The 21,590-nt window shown below is 32.0% G+C and overlaps 3 protein-coding genes across 5 annotated transcripts in view; 1 reads left to right on the forward strand and 2 right to left on the reverse strand.

Annotated features, from left to right (window-relative positions):
- The window catches only part of LOC123701076, a 36,708-nt gene extending 33,675 nt beyond the window's left edge, over positions 1–3,033 (forward strand). The window contains exon 10 of one of the 2 annotated variants that reach the window (XM_045648492.1): positions 844–3,033. In XM_045648492.1, coding sequence (XP_045504448.1) covers positions 844–951 — 108 coding nt within the window. In that variant the 3' untranslated portion in view covers positions 952–3,033. The remainder of the gene's footprint in view (positions 1–843) is intronic. The other variant, XM_045648494.1, reaches the window with a different exon arrangement.
- A 2,723-nt stretch (positions 3,034–5,756) lies between these two features.
- LOC123700881 (guanine deaminase) lies at positions 5,757–11,669 on the reverse strand. 2 transcript variants are annotated; one of them, XM_045648245.1, is made up of 8 exons: positions 11,330–11,669; positions 10,970–11,230; positions 10,314–10,532; positions 9,939–10,046; positions 9,586–9,693; positions 6,983–7,148; positions 6,349–6,495; positions 5,757–6,130 (listed from the first exon to the last, which is right to left on the reverse strand). In XM_045648245.1, exons 1-8 carry the CDS (start codon positions 11,426–11,428, stop codon positions 5,910–5,912), a joined length of 1,329 nt encoding a protein of 442 aa, XP_045504201.1. In that variant the 5' UTR covers positions 11,429–11,669; the 3' UTR covers positions 5,757–5,909. The 2 variants fall into 2 exon arrangements, with proteins under 2 accessions (XP_045504201.1, XP_045504202.1); XM_045648246.1 differs by having other exon boundaries at positions 10,970–11,251; positions 11,330–11,442.
- A 403-nt stretch (positions 11,670–12,072) lies between these two features.
- Positions 12,073–18,369, reverse strand: LOC123700913 (adenylate cyclase type 10-like). The gene is made up of 4 exons (XM_045648286.1): positions 18,049–18,369; positions 13,182–17,922; positions 12,519–12,680; positions 12,073–12,443 (listed from the first exon to the last, which is right to left on the reverse strand). Exons 1-4 carry the CDS (start codon positions 18,342–18,344, stop codon positions 12,258–12,260), a joined length of 5,385 nt encoding a protein of 1,794 aa, XP_045504242.1. The 5' UTR covers positions 18,345–18,369; the 3' UTR covers positions 12,073–12,257.
- Positions 18,370–21,590: the final 3,221 nt, after the last annotated feature.

Raw genomic sequence — 21,590 nt, forward strand, 5'->3', positions numbered from 1 at the left:
CGGATTAGCAATTTGTGTAAAATTATGCATTTATTGGTACCTATAGTTAAGTACCTTTTTTTTTATTAATAGATCTCTTTTGCATGTATTTATGGGTTTAATTATTGTTAGTTTCGCCTTATAGGAAAAAAATTACTAGCATTTCTTTGCAACCACCGTTTTTTATATTTTTGCCTAGACACTACATTGATAGATAATAATATGTAATTTATTTTCCTTTAACATTATTTTAAAGCTTATTTAAAAAGGATTTATAGATTAATGTACTCTAATGTGTTATTTATTATGATGTCATTGTTATCCCATTTCTGATTGTAGTGTCTTGGTATTTTAATCCTTTGAAATTAAGTTTCAATTGCTGCGTTTGTATGTGCTTATCAAAATAACTGGTAATAATGTATTAAAATGTATTCGTTCTACCAATATAATATAAATTTTAACAAATAACGCTTTTTACAACACTCATTTCATATTGGGATATAAAGCACGTTTTAATCGATTTGAAGCACATATCATCGCAGAAGTTATATATTTTATTAATAATGTGTGCATTTCGAATATGAATGTGGATAACCCTCTAATACTGTGACGTATTTTAATATTAATTAATTTTATTATATTATCTATACAGGTTTATACAGGCTAAATATATAATATAAGTACTTTTGTTTTTCGTTTCATAACCATTTAATTCTCTATTTTAAAGATGTTCCTTATTAACTATTAAATTACAAACTGCTTCCATCCGCACTTTGATCGACACGTATTCATATTCGAAAAGCACACACATGTACATTAAAATGTACAAACAAGATAATACCACGTACACACGTACACGCCCAGGCGGCGAGCGTCGGAGTTCGCGGCGACGTTCGCGGCGCGCTCGCGTGTGCCGCGCGCTCACACACTCCGACACTGAGATCCCGATCGCTCTCCAACCTCGTAAAGTGACCGCCTGACCGGACGCCTGTCCGCGCTGCTTTTGCACGCGTTAACCTTTATAATGGGTGTATAACCAATCCTACGATTGTATAACCTAACTGTTTATGGATAAACGTTGTTTGGGTGTATAAGCGTTCTTACAGACGAACGGCAAGTTATGAACGACAGAGGCTACTTCAGCCGTCCCCACCTGTCGACGGCAGCCGTCAACGTATTGACTGCTGCCGCCGACGCGCCGACGACTGCCGTCGACATGTAGCGACGGCTGAAGTAGCCTTTGCCGTTCACAACTTGCCGTTCGTCTGTTAGAACTCTCACTCTCTAGATTGTGTAACCACAAAAATATGAGTTTCTCATTTAGCTTTCAAGTGACAGTGTGATCGGCCACATGTCCACAATATTTTTGCACGCTCTCACTTTTTGAAACGGTTTTACAACCACGTAATTATTATTTTTATTTGGCTATATAACCGCTGTCCAGATTAAGTTACCATATTATGATTACCCCACAACTATGCGAATGCTAAAATTTTCTGTGATCGTAGAGAAGTGAGGACACTCATATTTGAAGATTCGACTAAATATTAAACTAGACAACTCAAATGCTTATACCGATGATGTTTACGATTAAAAAAAAAGCTATATTCTGTCTATATGGTCCAATAATTTTCTGTCCTGTTTAGTTTATACTCTGTGGTTACGTCATTGCACTGCGCGATATATATAGTTGAAATCAAAATGGCGACCTCAATCAATCGCACGCATTTTCATTAAGCCTTATCAAACATGTAAAGATTATTTGCGTAATTTTAACATCTTTCAAACCCAAAATGCACTAAAATCAGTCTGAAGTTTAACTTATTTATTGCGCAGTGTAATAATCTGTGAGTGAATAGTATCCAACCCGAAATGGTATGCAAAATCAAACTAACGACGTGGTTAATATTGTAACTAACGTGGTAAAACTATATTGTATGTGGGGTTACCAGAAAACTATATGGGATAAAATTTTAATATCTTGATAATTTTTTTGTTTTTAATTCAGTAGATACTCCTTGAGTTTTGAGTTATTAACAATTCTCATTTCTGGTAACCCTACAGTGGAATTATCACTGTACCAGAATTGTCCTCACACGAATTGCGAGCAATTTAATGCACAATACGGGTCATATAGCTTTGTTGGCGCTGCAGCAATATCAGCCATTAAATGCTTAAAAGTAAATCTTATAGACCAATATAAGTAACATTCATACTTTTCAAGCCACGTTCCAACTTTCAAGTGTTGGTAAGTTAGCAAATCAAAGTTATTTGACACGGATTGTACCTTTTATAAGGAACGATGCACACAATGCAAATGCTACACCTTCTATTGTAACTCGATATATTATGTCTTCAAAAATCGACCTGTATGCACCGACCCTAAATTGGAACGTGTCCGCACAAATGTACGATCCATTAACAATTCCTAAATGCAACAGCATTGTGATTTTGTGATAAATTAAAGAACAATTAATCCGGATTGCATTCATGCATTCCACATTTGCATTCATTTGTATTTAATGAAAAAAAATATATAATTCCTACATATTTTCATATGCGCATGTCACACCTGGGTATTAAAAACATAATCGGGTAAACATAAAACTGGGTATCAAATACATAATATTATGAAAGGATCATCGTAAAACAGGATTTATTTTTTGTAACTAAGCAATAAAATAAAAGGTTTATTGTATCATACAATCAATGCGAGTAAAAAGTTGTTTATGAAAAACTTATATTTTCAGGGTTTTTGTTTATTCTGAAGTATTCTGGTACGTTTATATTGCCTTAATTATAGTAAATACAAAATAGGACGATCCCTTGGCGCTTTAATATTTTGAGACGTTTTCACTTATTGTCTATAATTGATTTATTAATTTTGTTTAACACATTTTATATTAATAGAACTTTTATATGAATCTTTTTAATATGCTCTCTATTGAACGAAATGTTTGAAATATTCCAATAATTTTTTTAAAATAATCGAGAAACCATGCCAAAATAATAAAGTAATAGATTATGAGAAACACCAGTTAAATTTTAAAACAACCTGCAACATTTATTATATTTTTGAGTTTTATTAACAAAAAATTATAAAATTTAAGGTTTATTATAAATTTCTTTTTATAAAAAATAGGTATTAATTATTACTTACTGAAAGAAAAGTCACAAAGCTTTATAAGATTATGTGCCATTATGTAATGACGAACGCAACTATTTTATGTTCCTTTATTTTATAAGTAGAGGAGGGTAGTCTTAACGAACAAAACTTGGACTTGACATAGATATAAAATCATAACATTCCTGTACATATTTACATACTATAATATGGTTAGTGTAATATTTTAAAGTAGAATTAAAGATTCAATCTTCTCAGAAGAAGCCGGTCTCAGAAATGAAACGGGGCGATGAGTATATAAAGTTAAATTAGATTTAATAATTAATGTGTGCTAAAATATGTATTAACTAAAGAACGTTTCAGCATTTCTCTCTACCTCGTAATTTAATTTCTTTATTCACTCTAAACCAAAACATAGTGGCTTGATTATTAAACATCACAATTATTTATGACTTTTCTGGTTAAGCCACATGAAGACTGATTGTTTACGAACCCTTTCTCTTGAAATTATAATATTTAATCATCTCATCGAGATAAAAAAGTCAACTCCAGACATTTTAGTCTTCAATAATAACTCAAAGTTAAATAGACATGTATATTTTTTACCTTTGCAATGTAGTCAGATGTCTATTAAGCAATAGTACAAATAACATCAAACAGTATCGAATTTAAACTATTTATACTTTAACCAATTGTTAGATAAATACAGTTGGATACTTTTCTGACGTATTATTATAGGTGCTAGTTGATTGTGAAATCTCTTATGAATATTGTAACATGTTTAGAAATGTGAAGTCGTTAGTTGTATGATCGTTTTATATACTTATATTATTCGAAGCCGGTCGAGTTAAGAGATTTTAAGATACATTTTTATTCTATATTTTTGGGGTTATAGATAACTCCACTCTTAACATAGTCGACTCTTTCGCTTCTAAATCTTAACGATGTATTTTATCGATTTATTAAAAGCGTAAATATAACTAAATTAAAAAATTATTCGCACATAAATGTCATTGGTATGATTTTACTTTAAGACTGTTAAATTTGTTATTACAGTTTTACTGTATTGCTAGAGATATGCTCATTGAAGTCGGCTTATAAATGCAATTTTGTTACTTTTTTCTTTATTATTTAAATATGCACTTACGTGTTTTTCTAAAATAAGTTAATGAAATCGGCAGAAGTAGATCTCTAGCAAATGATTTTTTATTATTATGTGATAGTTGTTTTTATTTGGTTAACGGAAGGCAGCTCAATGTTATTTTGTGGAAAAGGTTGTGGCTCATACCTGTCCCTAATCATTCTATGTGCATTTTCTGTAGTATTTTTAATCTAGATATATTCAGATATTAAAAGTTGAGGCTATCGCCTATCATAAATTTGATGTTATATATATGTAAACGTAGTGAAAATATACGATATCTTGGATAAACGTCCAAGCTTGTGTTCATTGGCTAGATATAGATTTAAATAGTTGAATGAACTTATGATTGTAGGTACATACACGGAAAACGCTTATTTATTTGCTCTTACATATTTTAATATTATGTAAAGCGGAGACGACGTATTATTTTTTTGAATGCATATTCTATATTTTCACGTGCGTCCTTTTTTTTTAAATTAGCTTACTTAAATTGAAAGTGTATTTTACGCTAAGTTGAGTTTATAATTTAAGATTAGGTTAATGAAATTGATTTTATAAGACTGTTTAGTGTTTGTATTATATTGACACTCGAATATGTTGACGTTATCATTCCACCGATTTGTACCAGTTCTTTGAGTATTATCCGTCATGTAGATGTTAAGATCTTTGGTAAAATTAGGACATTGTTAAAATTTATCACAATAACAATGTAACTATTCGTGACATTGTTTTATGGAAATGTTTGTTATTTAGGTATCGATTATTGTTTAAATTTTTGCACTACACGAAGAAGTATATCTGTTATATTGTATCTGTTTTAAGTATTATTATTATACGGATTTGCTTTGTACATTACTTTTACATGGACACACTGTATTTGCACATCCTTATAATATTACAATTTTTAATAATTACACGAAATTATAAGTATGAAGTAATGTGTTTTATTTGATATCTTACCCATCTTAAAAATCAATATTTTTCTTTTATTATCTACATTTATCCTTATAGATGTCACTTCAAATAATAAAAATGATAAGATTGTTGCCTTAGTAACTAGATATTAGTAAATATACTATCAGTTTCTATGATCTAAAAAAGATTAGATGACTTGTGAAATTTTATTAAATACTAGTGGTCCGCCCCGGCTTCGCCCGTGGTACCTACATGTTTAAACTATCGTCTCTCAAGTTGGATCGGACTGCACATGGTGTGCGAATTTTATTATAATCGGTTAAGTGGTTTAGGAGTCCATTGAGGACAAACATTGTGACACGAGATTTATATATATTAAGATAGAGAAAAAAGAAAGAGTAGCTATAATTTACCTTATTTCAATCAGGAAAATAGTTCCTTATTTTTATGCAAAACTAGCTACTATTGAGGTTAGTGAAGTATTTAATTTTCAAATTATCTGATTTGAGGTTTTAGAAGGAATTGAAAGGTGCTTTCAAGAAAACCAGTTTTATAATGAAATTAACTATTTATTCATAATGGTATATTATAAAAAATACACATGGTACATTTGTAAAAATAAATTGCTCACTGGAATGTATATATATTTCGCTAATAAATCTAGGTATTCTATATAATATTATCACTGGTTAAATGCTTTAAATCACGGATATAATTATAAAGGTACTGTAAAATTATCACAATGAATCACAGAATATCTTTCACTATTTTCCCCTTAACGTAAACTTGTACTATGTTTCTGTCGTCTCCTACATAAAGGAATCTTTGCAAGAGGTGCATAATGTGCTCTTCGCTGGTTGCTATAGGATACCCGTAGTCGTCTACTTGGCCTTGAAACACGTCTATGACAAGGGCGTCAAACTCTTTGCCTATAGCAAAGTTACCGATTTTATCGTCGAGGTTTAACGCTGAAATAAAATGAATTCATATTATATTACAGGATGAGATTGAAAATAAAAAAATATTAATCTGTATTTGTCATTATTTGTATGTAAAAAATATATTGGCGTAAATGCTATATCGTCTATCATAGGGTTAATGTTTGAACGAATAAAAAACTATTATTTCTTCAAAATTCTGTCGGGTAGGTATGCAAAATGCGTCCATCAATATACAAATAACTTACCAATAGCGCCACCTAGTGTTGCAAGGAAAAAGCCTTCTTTCCAATCGAGGGCACTCCCGCCATTTCCCTGCATATCGAGATGAGTGGACACATCCATTGCGCGCCTTAATGCATCTAGTATACTTGCGCTATCACCGCCCGACACATCTAGAAACATTTTTATTATTATTCGAGGGTAGAAATGAAAATATACTACCCTCTGGAAGAAACGTCACCTAGATATAACTAAAAAATCTAAACACGATTAAAAATATCGAGGATAGGATTGAAGCGTTAAGGAATTTAAAATTAAGGGTCTTTGTGTCACTTGTAAATATAGCATAGTCCTTGGCATGTCTTATATGCCGTTAGGGTATATAAAAGTGGTATTAAACCTCCACAATAAAAACGAAAAGGACAAAGTGCACATTGAAGCTTATATCAATTTGTTATTTATACACATCATGAAAATATGCAATTACAAAGATAAGAAGTGCAAATAAATATAGGGACAAGGAAAGATTACAAAGGCAATCGTCCTAGTATGCCGTTCGTAATTGCATGTGCCGTTAACATGCTTTGCTATAAAAAGCGTTAATGCATTTAAAATTGCACTCGTGAATCCGAAAGTTAAGCAAATTATACATAAATATACCAGTGCCAAGTCCAACATTGACATTGTTATTTAAAAGTTGTCTAACGGGACACAAGCCGGATCTCAGTCTTGTGTTAGAAGCAGGACAGTGTGCGACGGATACCCCCTTTTTAGCAAACAACCTCTGCTCCTCTTGTGAAAGGAATACTGCATGCGCCATTATACACTGGAAATTGTTATAACTAAGAATTATTTACAGTAATAAATATACATGTGATATAAGAATGTGTGTTTTATTTGCCTTGTACCGTGTCCATTATGCAATTACACTAGGCGTCTTTTACTGGTTTTAAATGTAGATTGATGTGATAAAACCAACGTTTTATTCAGTTAATAACAAAATCAGGCCTGTACTTGGTAAAGGTACGCATTAGAAAATGGTGCAAGTTAGTTTTTGAGTTGACATCATAACGATCAAACACAAAAAAATGCTCATTAAAATATGTAGATAGGGAGGCGAGGTAGCTAAATGGCGTAATTCAACGGCGTCGTCGAGACTTATCAAAATCGAAAGAGAAAATAATTTCGAAAAGAAAAGCTTCTATGGTAAAAACCATTTTAGCGGTGGGTTTGGCGTGTACGGATTTTCAAAAATGTAAAAAAAAACAGTTACTTGGGCATTCTCGAGCGCGTCAGATATTCATACTACGTATGCCCAAAGTGCCTCTGATAACAACGGTATACTAATCTGCCGGTTTGCGTGGTGGGGCTAGGCATATAAATTCGTCAAAAATGCACAAAAAAAAAAATTTACTCGAGCGCGTCAGATTTTCGGAAGGGGTGTTAATTAGGCCCCAAGAAAGCTCCCCTTAAAAAAACTGACGATTACGGCATGACGATAAGTTACGATGAATTTTTGAAAATGCAGAAAAAAAAAGTCCTTTTGAAATACTCGAGCGCGTCAGATTTTCATAGGGGAGGTTTATCTAGGTATCCTGAAAGCATATTTTCTTAATCTGATAAAAATGTTGGTGGGTTCTCTTAATCTGACCGAAAAAGGTTTGTGGGTTTCTTTTTTTTAATCATCGTTATTTCATATCAATTTTTCTTACCACCCTCAGTTTTCGTGATATACTCAAAAAACCGGGAGATTGAGTTTTTATGATGCTTCAAGTAAAAAAAAATTAAACTTTGGACAAAAATGAAAAGAGACCTTTTTTTGTAAAATAAAATTACCTTTTTTGTTTATTTAAACTTTTTTTTTTTTTGAAAAAGTAAAGTTCGCGACTTATATGCTGCAACGCGTTTTTCGGAAGACGAAATGGCTCCTCCAGACTTCCGGTCATGCGGAAACCGGCAGATTTTGTGTTTTTAGTAAGTTTTAGATTATATTCTTCAAAATAAAAATAAAAAAAATCGCGCTCGAGAATGCCGGGTTAACGTTTTTTTTTTACAAGTTCGCGACCCTATAACTCGGCGGCGTCAAGGACTTATGGTCAGATTAATTAAATTTAGTCTTAAAACACTAAAATCAACCCCCAATATCTTAATCTGACGCGCTCGAGTATTTCGGACTATCGATTTTTTTTTACTAATCTGATCGTCTATCCTAGGCGCGCGTCACTACATATAGAGCTAAATAGTGAAAAAGTTTGTTCTATTAGGTCTAAGGTATCTCTCATATCTTAAACTGCCACGCTCGAGTATTGCAGAAAATTCCCCTCTTCGCCTCCCTATCTAATGTATTAGATCGGGTGTTATGTTCTATTAATTCGAGTTTACTTGAATTTTAATCTGAAATTTAGGAACTGAAAAGGAATGAGATACAGTTAAGGATGTTTACATTATGATTACACTTTTGACACTTACTAATGTCCCTTGAACTGTCAATTTGACATTTCCCCCATATACACCACTTGCGTGAATGATGATGATACGAGCCTTAAGATTTTTAGTAGTCATCACAAACTTTTTTTAAGCAAATTTTGACTTAAATGAGTTTAGTTAGCGTTAAAAGACTTTTCTTTAAGAATGTTGTCTCTGTTTGAAATAGGTATTATGAAAATGTTACTGGCAAATGTTATATGGAATATTAATTTTATTTGCAAGATGAATAGTGTCACATCATATTGTATTGATGCCCTTAATTGAATTACCTTATTATCTGGAAATGATTTTTATAGATCGAAAAACTTATTTGAAGTTGAAGAATTCCTCAAAAGAAACGTAAATCCGATTAGTTAGGAAACTTTGTTTTTCTGTTCAGTTTAAGTGTTAGGGCTCTTATAAGTGCGTTGTTCCCATCAAATTCAGATAAAATCATCGCAATATGTTATTAAATATTGTGCAAATCATTTTGAGAATTGAGCCTACTTTGCGTGAGAGAGAGATGACGACACAATTTAATTCATGATCTTTAGACCTGTATGAAAGAGTCATTATAATGTAATTTAAAATGTAATTTTGAGACCTTGAGTGTAAATTTATTTCATATTGTTTCTATTTATATATCGTGCCTTGCTCATAAAGCTATTACTAAAGGTTGACTAACATTGCGAATGTAAACTTAAGTTTCAATGCAAATGGTTTTATAATAAATAATTATTAGTGAGTATTAATGAAGATAATGCCCTTGATTATTGTATAGAATGCAGTTTCCTTACCTTGTTTGTCAATATTCCGCACTTATCATAAATATCAGAGTAGTTAGCACAACCAGGAAATTGAGTTAATACAAACTCTATTTCTTTCGTATTTTCCGATACGTGGCTCTAAAAATTAAATTATGTTTAGAATTTTCTTTTGTTGATTTAACGCGAATATTGTTCATTAAAAAAATGCTTTCTAGCGAATTTTAAATGCGATTTATTCTGCCCGTGATCATGCTCGCTGTAAACTGTAAAGTGTTCGAAACATATCGCTTTAAAAATCCGTTAGTTAAATGAAAAATAATGACGGTAATATCTGTATAATAAAATTCATATCAAGTAAAATAATATTCATAATATATACACACCTGTATCCTACAATCATATTTTAGGGCAATATCTGTTAGACCACACAGTAACTTGTCATCACAGCTTACAGCAAACCTTGGTGTCACTATGGGTTGTACTAAATCTGTCTGCAACATAATATTATGACAATTCAAATTTCATGTAAACATTTTTCAGTCAGTTGCTATTCAGTATACAGAACCTCCTCCAAAAGTTTCTTAAATATTGAAGAAGGGAAGAATTGTTTATATAATTAGGAGATTTTCAGATAAAGATTTTCTGATTATATTTTAGTACAAGGTGTAACATTGGCCCATGAGCCTTCACAAGAATGAAGGTGTTGCCGGCCTTTTAGAAAGAGGAAGAGATGATCTGTTTTTAAAAACTAAACTTACTTTATAATTCAACACCTTTTTAATAAATTCTTCTGTCTGTTTCAACTCAGTAGCTGTATCATTGTAGTAACCAGCATCATTTTGCACATTCATACTGACTTTCCCCACTAATGCCCTCTGTTTGTGTTTTATGGCACTCTTGACTAATTCTAAACTACCCTCCTTGTGCAGAGAACCAAAGTAACATGCAGTTGTTGTGCCATTTATCAGTAACCTTTGCTGTAAATATTCATTTATTTTAATAGAAAAGCAGATTCTGTTTAAACAAAAATTACTATGTTAACTGTTAAAATATTTATTCCTTCAATTAGGTGTAGATCTATTATCTACTAGCAGTCCGCCCCGGCTTCGCCCGTGGTACATATTTACGTTTTCTCTACATAAGAACTATCCTCGTACTTCAAGGAATACAATAAAAAAAGAATTAACGAAATCGGTTCAGCCGTTCTCAAGTTATGCGCTTACCAGCACATTTTGGGATTCATTTTTATATTTAGCTATAGAAAGTGTTATAATATTTAAAAACTTCTTTTAAAAGATATAAAAATAAAAAAGATTGAGAAATACTTCAGCATTTTAAAATATTATGTTAAAATATCTCATTTATAATCTCTTATATAAAAAAATATTCTGATAATTATTAAAATGCTACTTACAACTACATTATCATACACCCTAGCCGCAAAATCTATATCTTTGTACTTGGACTCCAATGGAAATGTATATTTATCTAACCACTCCAGCAGGGGTCTGTCCAGTCCCAGGCCTATATTTGGGAACTGTGGTGCATGTGTATGGCAATCTATGAAACCAGGCATCAAAAATTGATTGCCTCCCAAATGCTTTATTCTAAACCCACTGAATTGTCCTTTCCTTTCCAAAATTCCAAATTGTTCTCGTGTACCTAGTTTGGTTATCTATAAATGTTAAAATAAATACTTATGTTTACTGATAAATTAAATAATAAATAATATTTAAAAAAATATACATAATATAAACAAAAATATAATATTTACCACTCCGTCTTCAACACATAAGTAACCGGCAAATGCATTAAGATCTTTCAAGGAATTAGAATAAGTTATAAAACCAACAAAAACTATTTTTTGCGACATTTTTAGTAAAATAAAAACCTAAAAGTTCACTTGCTGTTATAAATACGACAAGACGAGGTTACAAGTAAGAATACAATGAGGGAAAGGATGAAATGAATACATTGATAAAGATGATTTCAGTAACCGTGAGCATTTGCGATAACTTTTTGATAACAACACGAGTTCTGTCAATACAACATGGTTACAAAATACATTTCAATACCTAATTCAATTTCTCAACAAAATTACATGAATACATGATAGGTACCTACAAAAAACGTCAACAAAACAAACTTCTGTCATGTGTCACGCTCATTTTTGTATGTTTTTGTCTAAATGACATTAATTTGTCAAATGTCTCTTTGTCCATCTGAGTTGTCCATAATATGAAAAATGTAAATCTATGGTATAGATACGAGTCTATTCAAATTTTGGAAAAGAAATAAAAATATAACTGCATTTAACGATTCTCAAAAATTTACTTACCACACCAAAACACCCTTGGTCATGATCGGCTAATCTTGTTATTTTATGCTTCAAATCAATACAAATAATGTTAAAGTTTCTTGTAAAAAATAAATAAATATCATGGAATCCAACATGTAATCATTATTTATTTTATGAATATCAATTTATTTTATATTTATCATTATCGACATGTAAACATGAAGAAAGTACCTAGTTAACTAATTTTAAAAATATTTAAACGGTACTGAGGTATATTCGACCTTAAAAAAATATCGTATTTAATTTTTTTAATTGTGATAAATAACATCCAAAATCTCGTGTGAATCCGCTGCTGGATGCTATGCTGTAAATAATAAGATTGCTAATAAAAAATAATCTGTTCTTATCTTGAAATATTTATTTTGTACATGAGTTGATGCCAAGATGTTCGCGCGTGCTCGGCTCCTATTTTCCATTCCAAAAAGGTTCCCTTTTTTACACTTTGTATCCAAAACTGAGAATTGGCAAATGCAGCTCGAGCTAAGGATTCTTCTAACCGGTTCTTGATTTTCCGGGCTTCGTCCAAAGCCTTAAAATTATCTAGTATTTATAAATGAACATAAACTTAGGTACATAATTTTAACGAAAATGCGTTTAGTTGTACCTGAAGAAATGTATTATTTGCGGTATTACGACCAGATAAATTTAAAGAATTAGCTTTTAGCAGTAACCATCTAGGCCATATAGATTTAAGCACTTTAGAGTCACGTTCTAGGCGCATAAGCTCTTTGTCGGCTAGTGATCGTAGTTCCATTAGGTCCACCACCTAAATAGACCACATACTATACTTTTAGAAATAAATTAATTGACATAACAATTATTTAATTGAAAAAACAGGAAAAGTTATTATAAATTAACACAAATTTATTCTTACTTATTAATGATTCATCATCATCATCATCATCATCAGCCCATATACGTTCCCACTGCTGGGACACGGGCCTCCTATGAGGGTACAGGCCATAATCCACCACGCTGGCCAAGTGCGGGTTGGCGGATGACACATGTCGTCGAACTTTTTAATTCTTCGACATGTCGGTTTCCTCACGATGTTTTCCTTCACCGTTTGAGCAGTGGTGATGTTACAACATGCGCAGATAAATTGAAAAATCAATTTATTTCCTGCGCGCTCGCCTGGTCTCGAACTACGGACTTATCGATTCGAAGTCCGAGGTCTCACCACTGAGCCACCACTGCTCTTGATTACGATTATATTGAATGCTCTTACTTATTAATGATTATAATTAATAAAGTACATAATATGTACCTTTTTTAAGTCATCAACTTTTCTTGCTAAACTTTCTAGCATTCCTTCGGCTAATCTCAAAGCGCTAATTAGGGTCTTCAAGGAACCATCATCACTATCATTACCACACCAATTCAGTGCTTCACTTTCGAAACGTTTAGCCTTACGTTCGATATCTGCGCGAAGCCAATATGTCCATATTCCAACTACTAAACGCCTTCTGCTGTCTCCAGCAAATTTTCCTGTTGATATTGCGTATTCAGCAAATCGGCTTATTTCTTGAGGAGATTCCAATTGAAATCCACAGTCAAGGATCATATCAATAGAAAGTGCATAATACCAAGTTTCACAGTCAAGAGAGTTGTAAGTTTGACTTAATTCTAACAAAAGCTTCATAACATCTACCGATTCTTCTATTCGGCTGCGACTTAATAGCATGTAAAATAAGTCAGGTATGATGTCTATTGATACTTTGTCTGCGTGGAGAAATCGGCTTACAACTAATGCTCTAAATCCCGAGCGAATGGAAGCAGTAAGCTTAGCTCGTGCACAGCGGGCACGAAACGATGCCATAAATAGTTTTCCGATGGCATATAGTTCTTCAGCTTGAATAGGTTCATCCAAGTTCTTCAGAGCATTTATAGCTCCACGTTCTATATTTTCAGTAAGTTCTGGTTTTCCATGGTCAATTTCAATTTGGATAGCGTTTGAGAAAACGTCACATAGGTCAACAATATTACATTCTACTCTTTGTGCTAAATAAAGTGCGCGAAAAGCTGCTACTCTTGCCGTTTTTATATCATCTAATGTAGAATAAAGTATGGTAGCAATATTTAAACAGAATATAGAATCGGACTTCATGGAAGAATCTTGCAAACGATATTTGTGACCCCTCAATTTAATAAAATTATTTACAATTTTTAAATCCATATAGTCTGATATTTTAGTTAGATTAATGCGGTAAATTTTAACCGCTTTTTCAATGTGGATTTTAGCTGCCATTAGTTTGTTACACATTAAGTAAGCAGCAGCTTTTAAAGAGTAAATTTTACCCAAAAATAGTTTTTTGTCAAATTCAGCAATATTATCAATTGATTTATTAGAACATAATTGTTCAGCTTCTTCTAGTTTTGGAATAGCATTCTCGCAGTTATTTGACTGAACATTTAATCTACTAAACTTAATGAGAAATTCTAATAGTTTGCATTTCAAACCAGCTTCAGTAGCGTGATGTATGAGTTGTTCAAAAATAATTATGTTAAGTTCGGTACATGTGCATCTATCAAAATTTGTACGAGATGCACCTTTTTCAATTTTAATATTAAAGGATTTTCTGTCACTGTTATTTTCATCTGAATTGTCTTCATCATCAACTATACCCAGACTTTCCCAATCGGTTTTATTATTGGCTTCTGCAACGGCTCGAAACATGTCGAACACAGTGTAACTCTTTATACTTTCAATACTGATATCTCTAAAAATGAGTTTTGACATTGTGACTCGTTTTGATGATCTACGTTTAGAGCTGTTATTGTTTGACTTTTGGTTGGTTTTCAAAATAGATGTAAACTGTGAACCACTTGCTTCTACTTCAATTTTACTAGAATCACGTTTTGATAATATTTCACTCTTTACTAACATAGTTTCTGCTGTTTTAATTGTTTTAGATGAAATCTCAGATGTAGCTCTTCTGACAGCATGGGATGTAGAAATTCTCTCTAAATTTTGGGCAATTTCTTCTAATTCATCTTCGTTTTCAGATTCAATTTGTTCATTTTCATCCTCTAAAATCCTAGATGTCCGATGCTTTTCACTATATGGTATATTTGGATGAAAACTCATAGAGGACTGAATAATCATGACTGTGCCACCACAATCCGGACACTTCTGTTTATGGTTTTCTAAATATGTGACTATACGGGAATGAAACTCTTTTTTCTGATTAAGTGGCAATAGATCATAACAGGTTTTTCGGGAATTTCTGTTTCTAAATTTCATTACTTTACAAAAAGCATATTTTGGAAGGTCCTCATTTAGTTCTGGGTCAAAGTCGAAGGAACATTCGCAAGTCAAATGAGTCGTCGGCAAAGAATAATCCGATACCACTGTTGTACTTGAAGCCATTTTGCGATTGTTATATTTATTCCTAACATTTGCACATGAAAAAATTCGCATAGCAAAAAGTCTCTTAATAGCTTTTGCAGTAGTTAGTGGATTATTTTCATACATTATATTTTCTAATAGATCCCTAGATAGCACATTGCCTATGACAGATGCAATTTTTAGAAGCAATTGTTGATATGGTGTTAAGGAATCTATTTGAATCATTATTAATACATCCATGTTTTGAACATTTAAATCAGTCTTTAATTCTTCTTTAATTGTGACCACGCATATTTTAATATCTTCTGTTGAATTATCTTGTATTAACTGGTCCAATAAAGGTTGATCAGATTCATTTAAGGCGATTGGGTGTAATAGTGAAGATTCAGGAAATTGTAAGTCTTCATCTTTCCATTCATCCAGTTTGTCGTCGGTTACATTCTTCAGCTCTAAGGCACCACTCGAAAACAAATGGACAATAAAACTTTCGATCAAACCAGGCATTCCGTTACATTTTATCCTCAGAGCATTGCATAGATCATTTGGCACAGCATCAACATCTAGTATTTGACAAGCAAGTGGTGCAATCCAAGTTGAACCTAGTGGACCTAGAACTATCTTCCTTATATTGTTACTTATAAACACACTGTAAAGCCAACTGTGAACAGTACTAAATTTTCCTCGAGTGACTGTAAATACAAGAAATATTTTCATGACGCCAAACATAACTGATAAAAAATCCCATGATAATGGATCTAAATTTTGTAGATCATCTAAAAAGACAACACAAGTTTCGGGAATAGACATCAAAAGTTGTTTAAATACTATTTTGGCTTTATCTATCTGATCCTTTTCATTACATGTGTTAAATCTTTCATGATAAGCGAATCTTACTTTGATAATATTATTTAAATAACAAAGATCGTCAGAGTAAAATTTTAAAAGTTTTACAATTTTTTCCTCTTTCTCAAAACCCTTTAAAGGTTGTTGTACTTCTAGGAGTTGATCAATGATTTGGCTTATAGCTAGATATTGAGTTGCGGCGTGAATAGAGGTCAATGTGACATAGCAAACTTTGAACTGTTTACTTCGAGCACTGCGAGCCATCCAATCCATAAGTCTAGTTTTACCTAATCGAGATTCACCTATAAGTAATAAAGCATCAAAATCACGGAACGGTAAATTGCTATCTTTTATCCAATTATTGAAGTAATCCATTTCATCCGCTCGATTTAATAAAGGTGGGATCATAGGAATGTCATACAATTCCTTTACACGAATTTCTTCTGTGTACTCATATATCTTTCCAGGTCTTACGATACCTTTCAGTTCGGTCGGAGGCTGTAGTGTAAAACCGTTGCTAGACATTTTGCTTTTTACGAAGGTAGCTTCATCACACGTAATTTTATTGCGGAAGCCGCACATAAATCTGGCGGCTTTATTAACAACGGCTCCGATTACTGTGAATTCTCTTCTAAGAGGATGTCCAACTACGCCACAATACACTTGTCCTGTTGTTACACCTATAGACACTTCCAGAACACCGTCCAATGCCGACAAAGATTTTTTAATACTATAAGCGCACTTTAAAGCTGCTTGTGCTTCAGATTCATGTTTAAAGCCTCGTAAACCAAATATAACTAAAATCATTACATCTTTATCGAACAGAATTATCTTATTTACACATCCCATAGATTTATAAACAATTTCACACGTTATTTGATAAGAATTGTTAACTATCGTTATAAGCTGAGGGAGAGGACATTCTCGCGGCTTAAGAGTAATAAACAGAATAGAAACTTGTCGCATTTCCGTTAGATATTCTAATGGCTGATGCGCATCTATTTGAGTTAGTATAGGTCTTATCATAAATTTTCTTATTTCAGAACCTATATCCTTTTCTTCAGCAAGTAATATTGTTTTCCGCAAACTTAAGATATCATTTCGTTTAGATATGTCAGAAGAACTTAATTCATTAGGTGCAGTATACAGAAAATCTGGAAGACTCTCAATAGAAATAAAAGGTTTCTTAATTTGTCGTATCATAGGTCCAAATCCCAGAAAAGGTTTTGTGACGTCTTTTTCATGGGGGTCGTATAATATCGACTTTATTGTAACATGACCATCATCATCAATCGTGTGGTCGTAATTTCTGGAGTAACAATGTCCCCACGCTGTAGGAGTGAGTTTTACTTCACCAGAGGCACACACGCTCTCAGCAGTTTTCGCTTCTAGTACAGGTAATCCAATTATAACATAATTCATATCTATACCACTTCCAATAGGAGCAAAAATGAGATTTCCTGCTGAAATAGCTAGCTTAACCTTTAAATTTACTTTAACATCAGTTTCATAGGAACCAAAAGAGTGCTGTATTATAAGAGCACAAGCTATAGCGGTATGAATCGTATGATTTATAAAAGTTCTTTTATCCGTTTTCCAAAGTGCTAAAAATGCATCTCCAGCGAATTTAATGACATCACCTCCGTGGCTATATATTATTTCTATGAGGGAACCTAGGTAGGTATTTAGGGTGACTGTTAATCTATATGTACCGCCTTTACCATAATTGTTATATTTTTCTGATAAAGCTGTATAGCCAGACACGTCAGCCATTAATAAGACTCCAACGAAACGGTTTGCATCAGATGTATCAAATCTAAAAAGAATCAGATATTAATTTATGACTTATTAGATAAAGAGTAATTAGATTTACAGGAATAACATACAGTAAGACATAATTTTTGTTCAAAATAAACTCTGTAACTCTAATTATAAAACTTACTTATTCATAAGAAGGATTTCATCTGGCACTAGTGTAGATAATATCAAAGTTTGTTTTTTATTCAGTTTCACTTCGATATCTTGATCCGATTTGTCTGCGCACACGCTCTTACGGACGAAAAATTCTTCAACCCAATCCTTGAGTTCACCTGCTTTCGGTACATCGTCATCTGAGTCTTCTTCTTGATCTTGGTCTTTGCGAGATATTCTTTTACCGAAGCTTCGCCATTTCTCACTATTTAGTACAAAATTTAAAGAGTTTCGTCGAGAACGTGTGCGCGGTCTTCGGAAATTCATTATGCTATTTTTATTTACATTATAATTTGACTTTTTATACTAACATTATTATTTATAACGTTAGAATTTATCTAATCTCTGGGGTCATGATTAGTGTCACTATAAAATCCTAGTTTAAGAACTTATTTAACTTAAATCTTATAGAGTAAAATTATTATTTATATTGTTATATTATTGTTAATGACATATTCTATGAGTCTTCTATTGACAGAGATACAAAGTTATCAAAAATTTGAGGAAAAAGGTCTTTCTTTAGTTGATAATTAAATATTATGAACACAGATTATGACCTTAGAGCTTTATTATGAATTTAATGAATTTAATCAAGAAGCTTATATCTAATACACTGGAGATTTCGGTATGAACATTGACGTGTAACAAGAAAATATTGCCCAGTTCATGTTTTTTATCACTTTCACACCTAACTTGGTATTGCCACTGTTAATACGAAGTTTTCCCAAGGCTACTATGTATGCTGTAATATTCTGTGCAAAAGGTTAGTTTTTGTACATGAGTTTGTTGATAAATTGCCAACAACGTCATTCAGAAGCATTGTTGGATGAGACAATTGTTATTTATGCTAAATAAACTAAGTATCTGAACCAATTATTAAAAAGCGATACTCCCTGATTATGGGTAGTCACCATAATAAAATTGTAGCAACTCTCACTTTGTCAATATGTCATGTGTGTCAAAAAAATTGCGTCGCTTCGAATATTTAAGTTAATATTGTTGCTTATTTAATGAATATTTTCCGAATATAAAGAATGCATTGTATTGTGCAAAATTGCAGAAGTGTTCGGACACCAAATTCTGGCATAGAATTTCACAGGCAAGTGTATATTTACGTTATTTACAATATTCCTCAATACTCCTGCATTTACCTGTTTAGAATCATTTCAATGGCAAAAATTGTCTAATTTAGCATCATTTTAGTAAGCAGTCATGTTAAATTTGTTATTTCCCTAATACTTTATCATTTTTCAACAAGTTTTCAATAAACAGATTTAACAAGTAAGGTAACCATGATGACGAGTTTTTATGGATAGCGAAGAGAATATATTGTAATAACAATATTATGGTGAAAATTTAGAACACCATTTTAAAGATTGTTACTAGTAATGAAACAACACATGACATCGGTATTGCACTCACATGTAGTTATAAGATTGTTCGTTTTTACATTGAAATTTATACTTTTTTAACTTACCTCATATTTTTTTGTTTTACGTATTTCAGCTTTCCAAAAAGTAAAATAAAAAGAAATATATGTGCCCATCAAGGTTACTGAGGATTACGACCCAGAAAAAAATACCTTTTGAAAAATAAACTTTGTAAAGTTAGCTGAAATTTGTGCAAGGCTGCTATAAACAGTTTTTCTTTGATGATTCTGGCTTGAAATTGACCCGTCGAAGCAACGCGTTTAAAAAGAAGATCTGAGTAGCTAACAATTTGGTAAACAGCATCTGATGCAAAACACAACTTTCCTCTATTTACAAAGGATGTTAATGCTATATATCGGTTCATATCCAAGCTTTGTAGCCAAAAGTTATTTATAACTATCATTCTATACCAATTAAAATTGTATGTACCTACCTATAAAGTATGACCATAATATTATAATATAAATACTGTTAAAAATATATTATGTCGTTATTATTTATAGACCATGATTTTTAGTTTTTTCTATTTTGAAAAATCCTGAATTTACAAACCAGCGTGGTCACTCGACAGAAAGAGACAAATAACATGACTGACGTCATTGAATGTCATATTTTCTTGTTTCAAGTTAATGGTCATAGTGCAATCTCCAGTGTATTAGAGGATATAAGCTTCTTGAATTTAATGCTCTAAGATTATGAACGTCGTAAACATAATAATATCGAAAAACGTAGCTAAATTAGTGTTGAATATTTTTTATGAAACATTGACACAAACTATTAAATCAACATCATCATCATATCATAAATATGAAATAATCAATTTTGTTTTACATCAAGCCTATTAGCGATAACGTAATAAGCAAACGAGTGTGATAAGATGTTCCCATTGCTAAGCTGATAAAGGTCCTCGAAGCGACACGTCACATAAAATAAATTTAATTTGCAATTTTCAAGGTAGATGCTAAATAATCATATGACGATGTCGTGGCGCTATATTCAGGTTTTAAAATCAACGTAAATAGGACTTACCCTAGAGTATATAATATTAGCAACGGACCTGTAATAATTATAGTGTTAATAACTGCAACGTATAATTTTTAATTGAATTTTCAGATACTAAAATAAGACCTCATCAATTTTCAAATATCTCAAACACCTTCCATTTTTTTTCATTGAAAGATTCATGAAAACATTCGCATAAATTATAATGACGAGACAAAGTTTCTACAATGAAATTAAAAGTGGAGGCAAGGCAATTGAGCATTCAAGATCAAGTTCTTAAACCTATAATATTTATTACATTTTTTTTATTTTTAGATATATTATATGCAGTAACTAGGTATATAATATCTCATGCTTAGCAGTTAAATTAAAATGCTGAAACGACTTCTCGGAAACGTACTACTAGTATAATATTATAAATACGAAAGTTACTCTGTCTGTCTGTCTGTTACGCTTTCCCGCTTAAACCTCTCAACCAATTTTGATGAAATTTGGCACAGACAATCTTTAGACCCTGAGAAAGAACATAGGCATACCTTCTATTGCGAAATATGTACCACGGGCGAAGCCGGGGCGGACCGTTAGTAATATAATATAGTACCTAGTTTAAGGTACATAAATATACCCATGGAAGGTGAAGCAAAAAACAGGAACAGCTCTACAATAAGAGCTAAAAACGCAGAGAGCAACTGATGACTTAATGTTAATTATTTAAAACGTGTGTGTTAGATGAAATTCAAAAAATGCAAGTCGATTAGACATGCATTACTAAACATACTTACCTACTATAGACAGAAGCTAGAGCCTAGAGAGCAATATGTCTTTTGTCTAGATATAGTCAATATGATGTGAATTTGGATTTCCGTGAATGTGAAAATTATCTAAATATAATACAATGCACGTGTAAGAGATAAGTGGTGATTTAAGAAACATTAGCCAAATATTGTATTCTCATGAGAAACACAAACAAGAAGATTAAACAACCATGCTTGTTAAATTTAATTATGATACTTATACTTTGGTCAAAATGATATAATAAGCTTGCAATAAAATACATTCACAAATGTAGAATTAGTACTTG

The sequence above is a fragment of the Colias croceus genome, chromosome 20 (assembly GCF_905220415.1).
Source record: "Colias croceus chromosome 20, ilColCroc2.1".
Classification (NCBI taxonomy): Eukaryota; Metazoa; Arthropoda; class Insecta; order Lepidoptera; family Pieridae; genus Colias; species Colias croceus.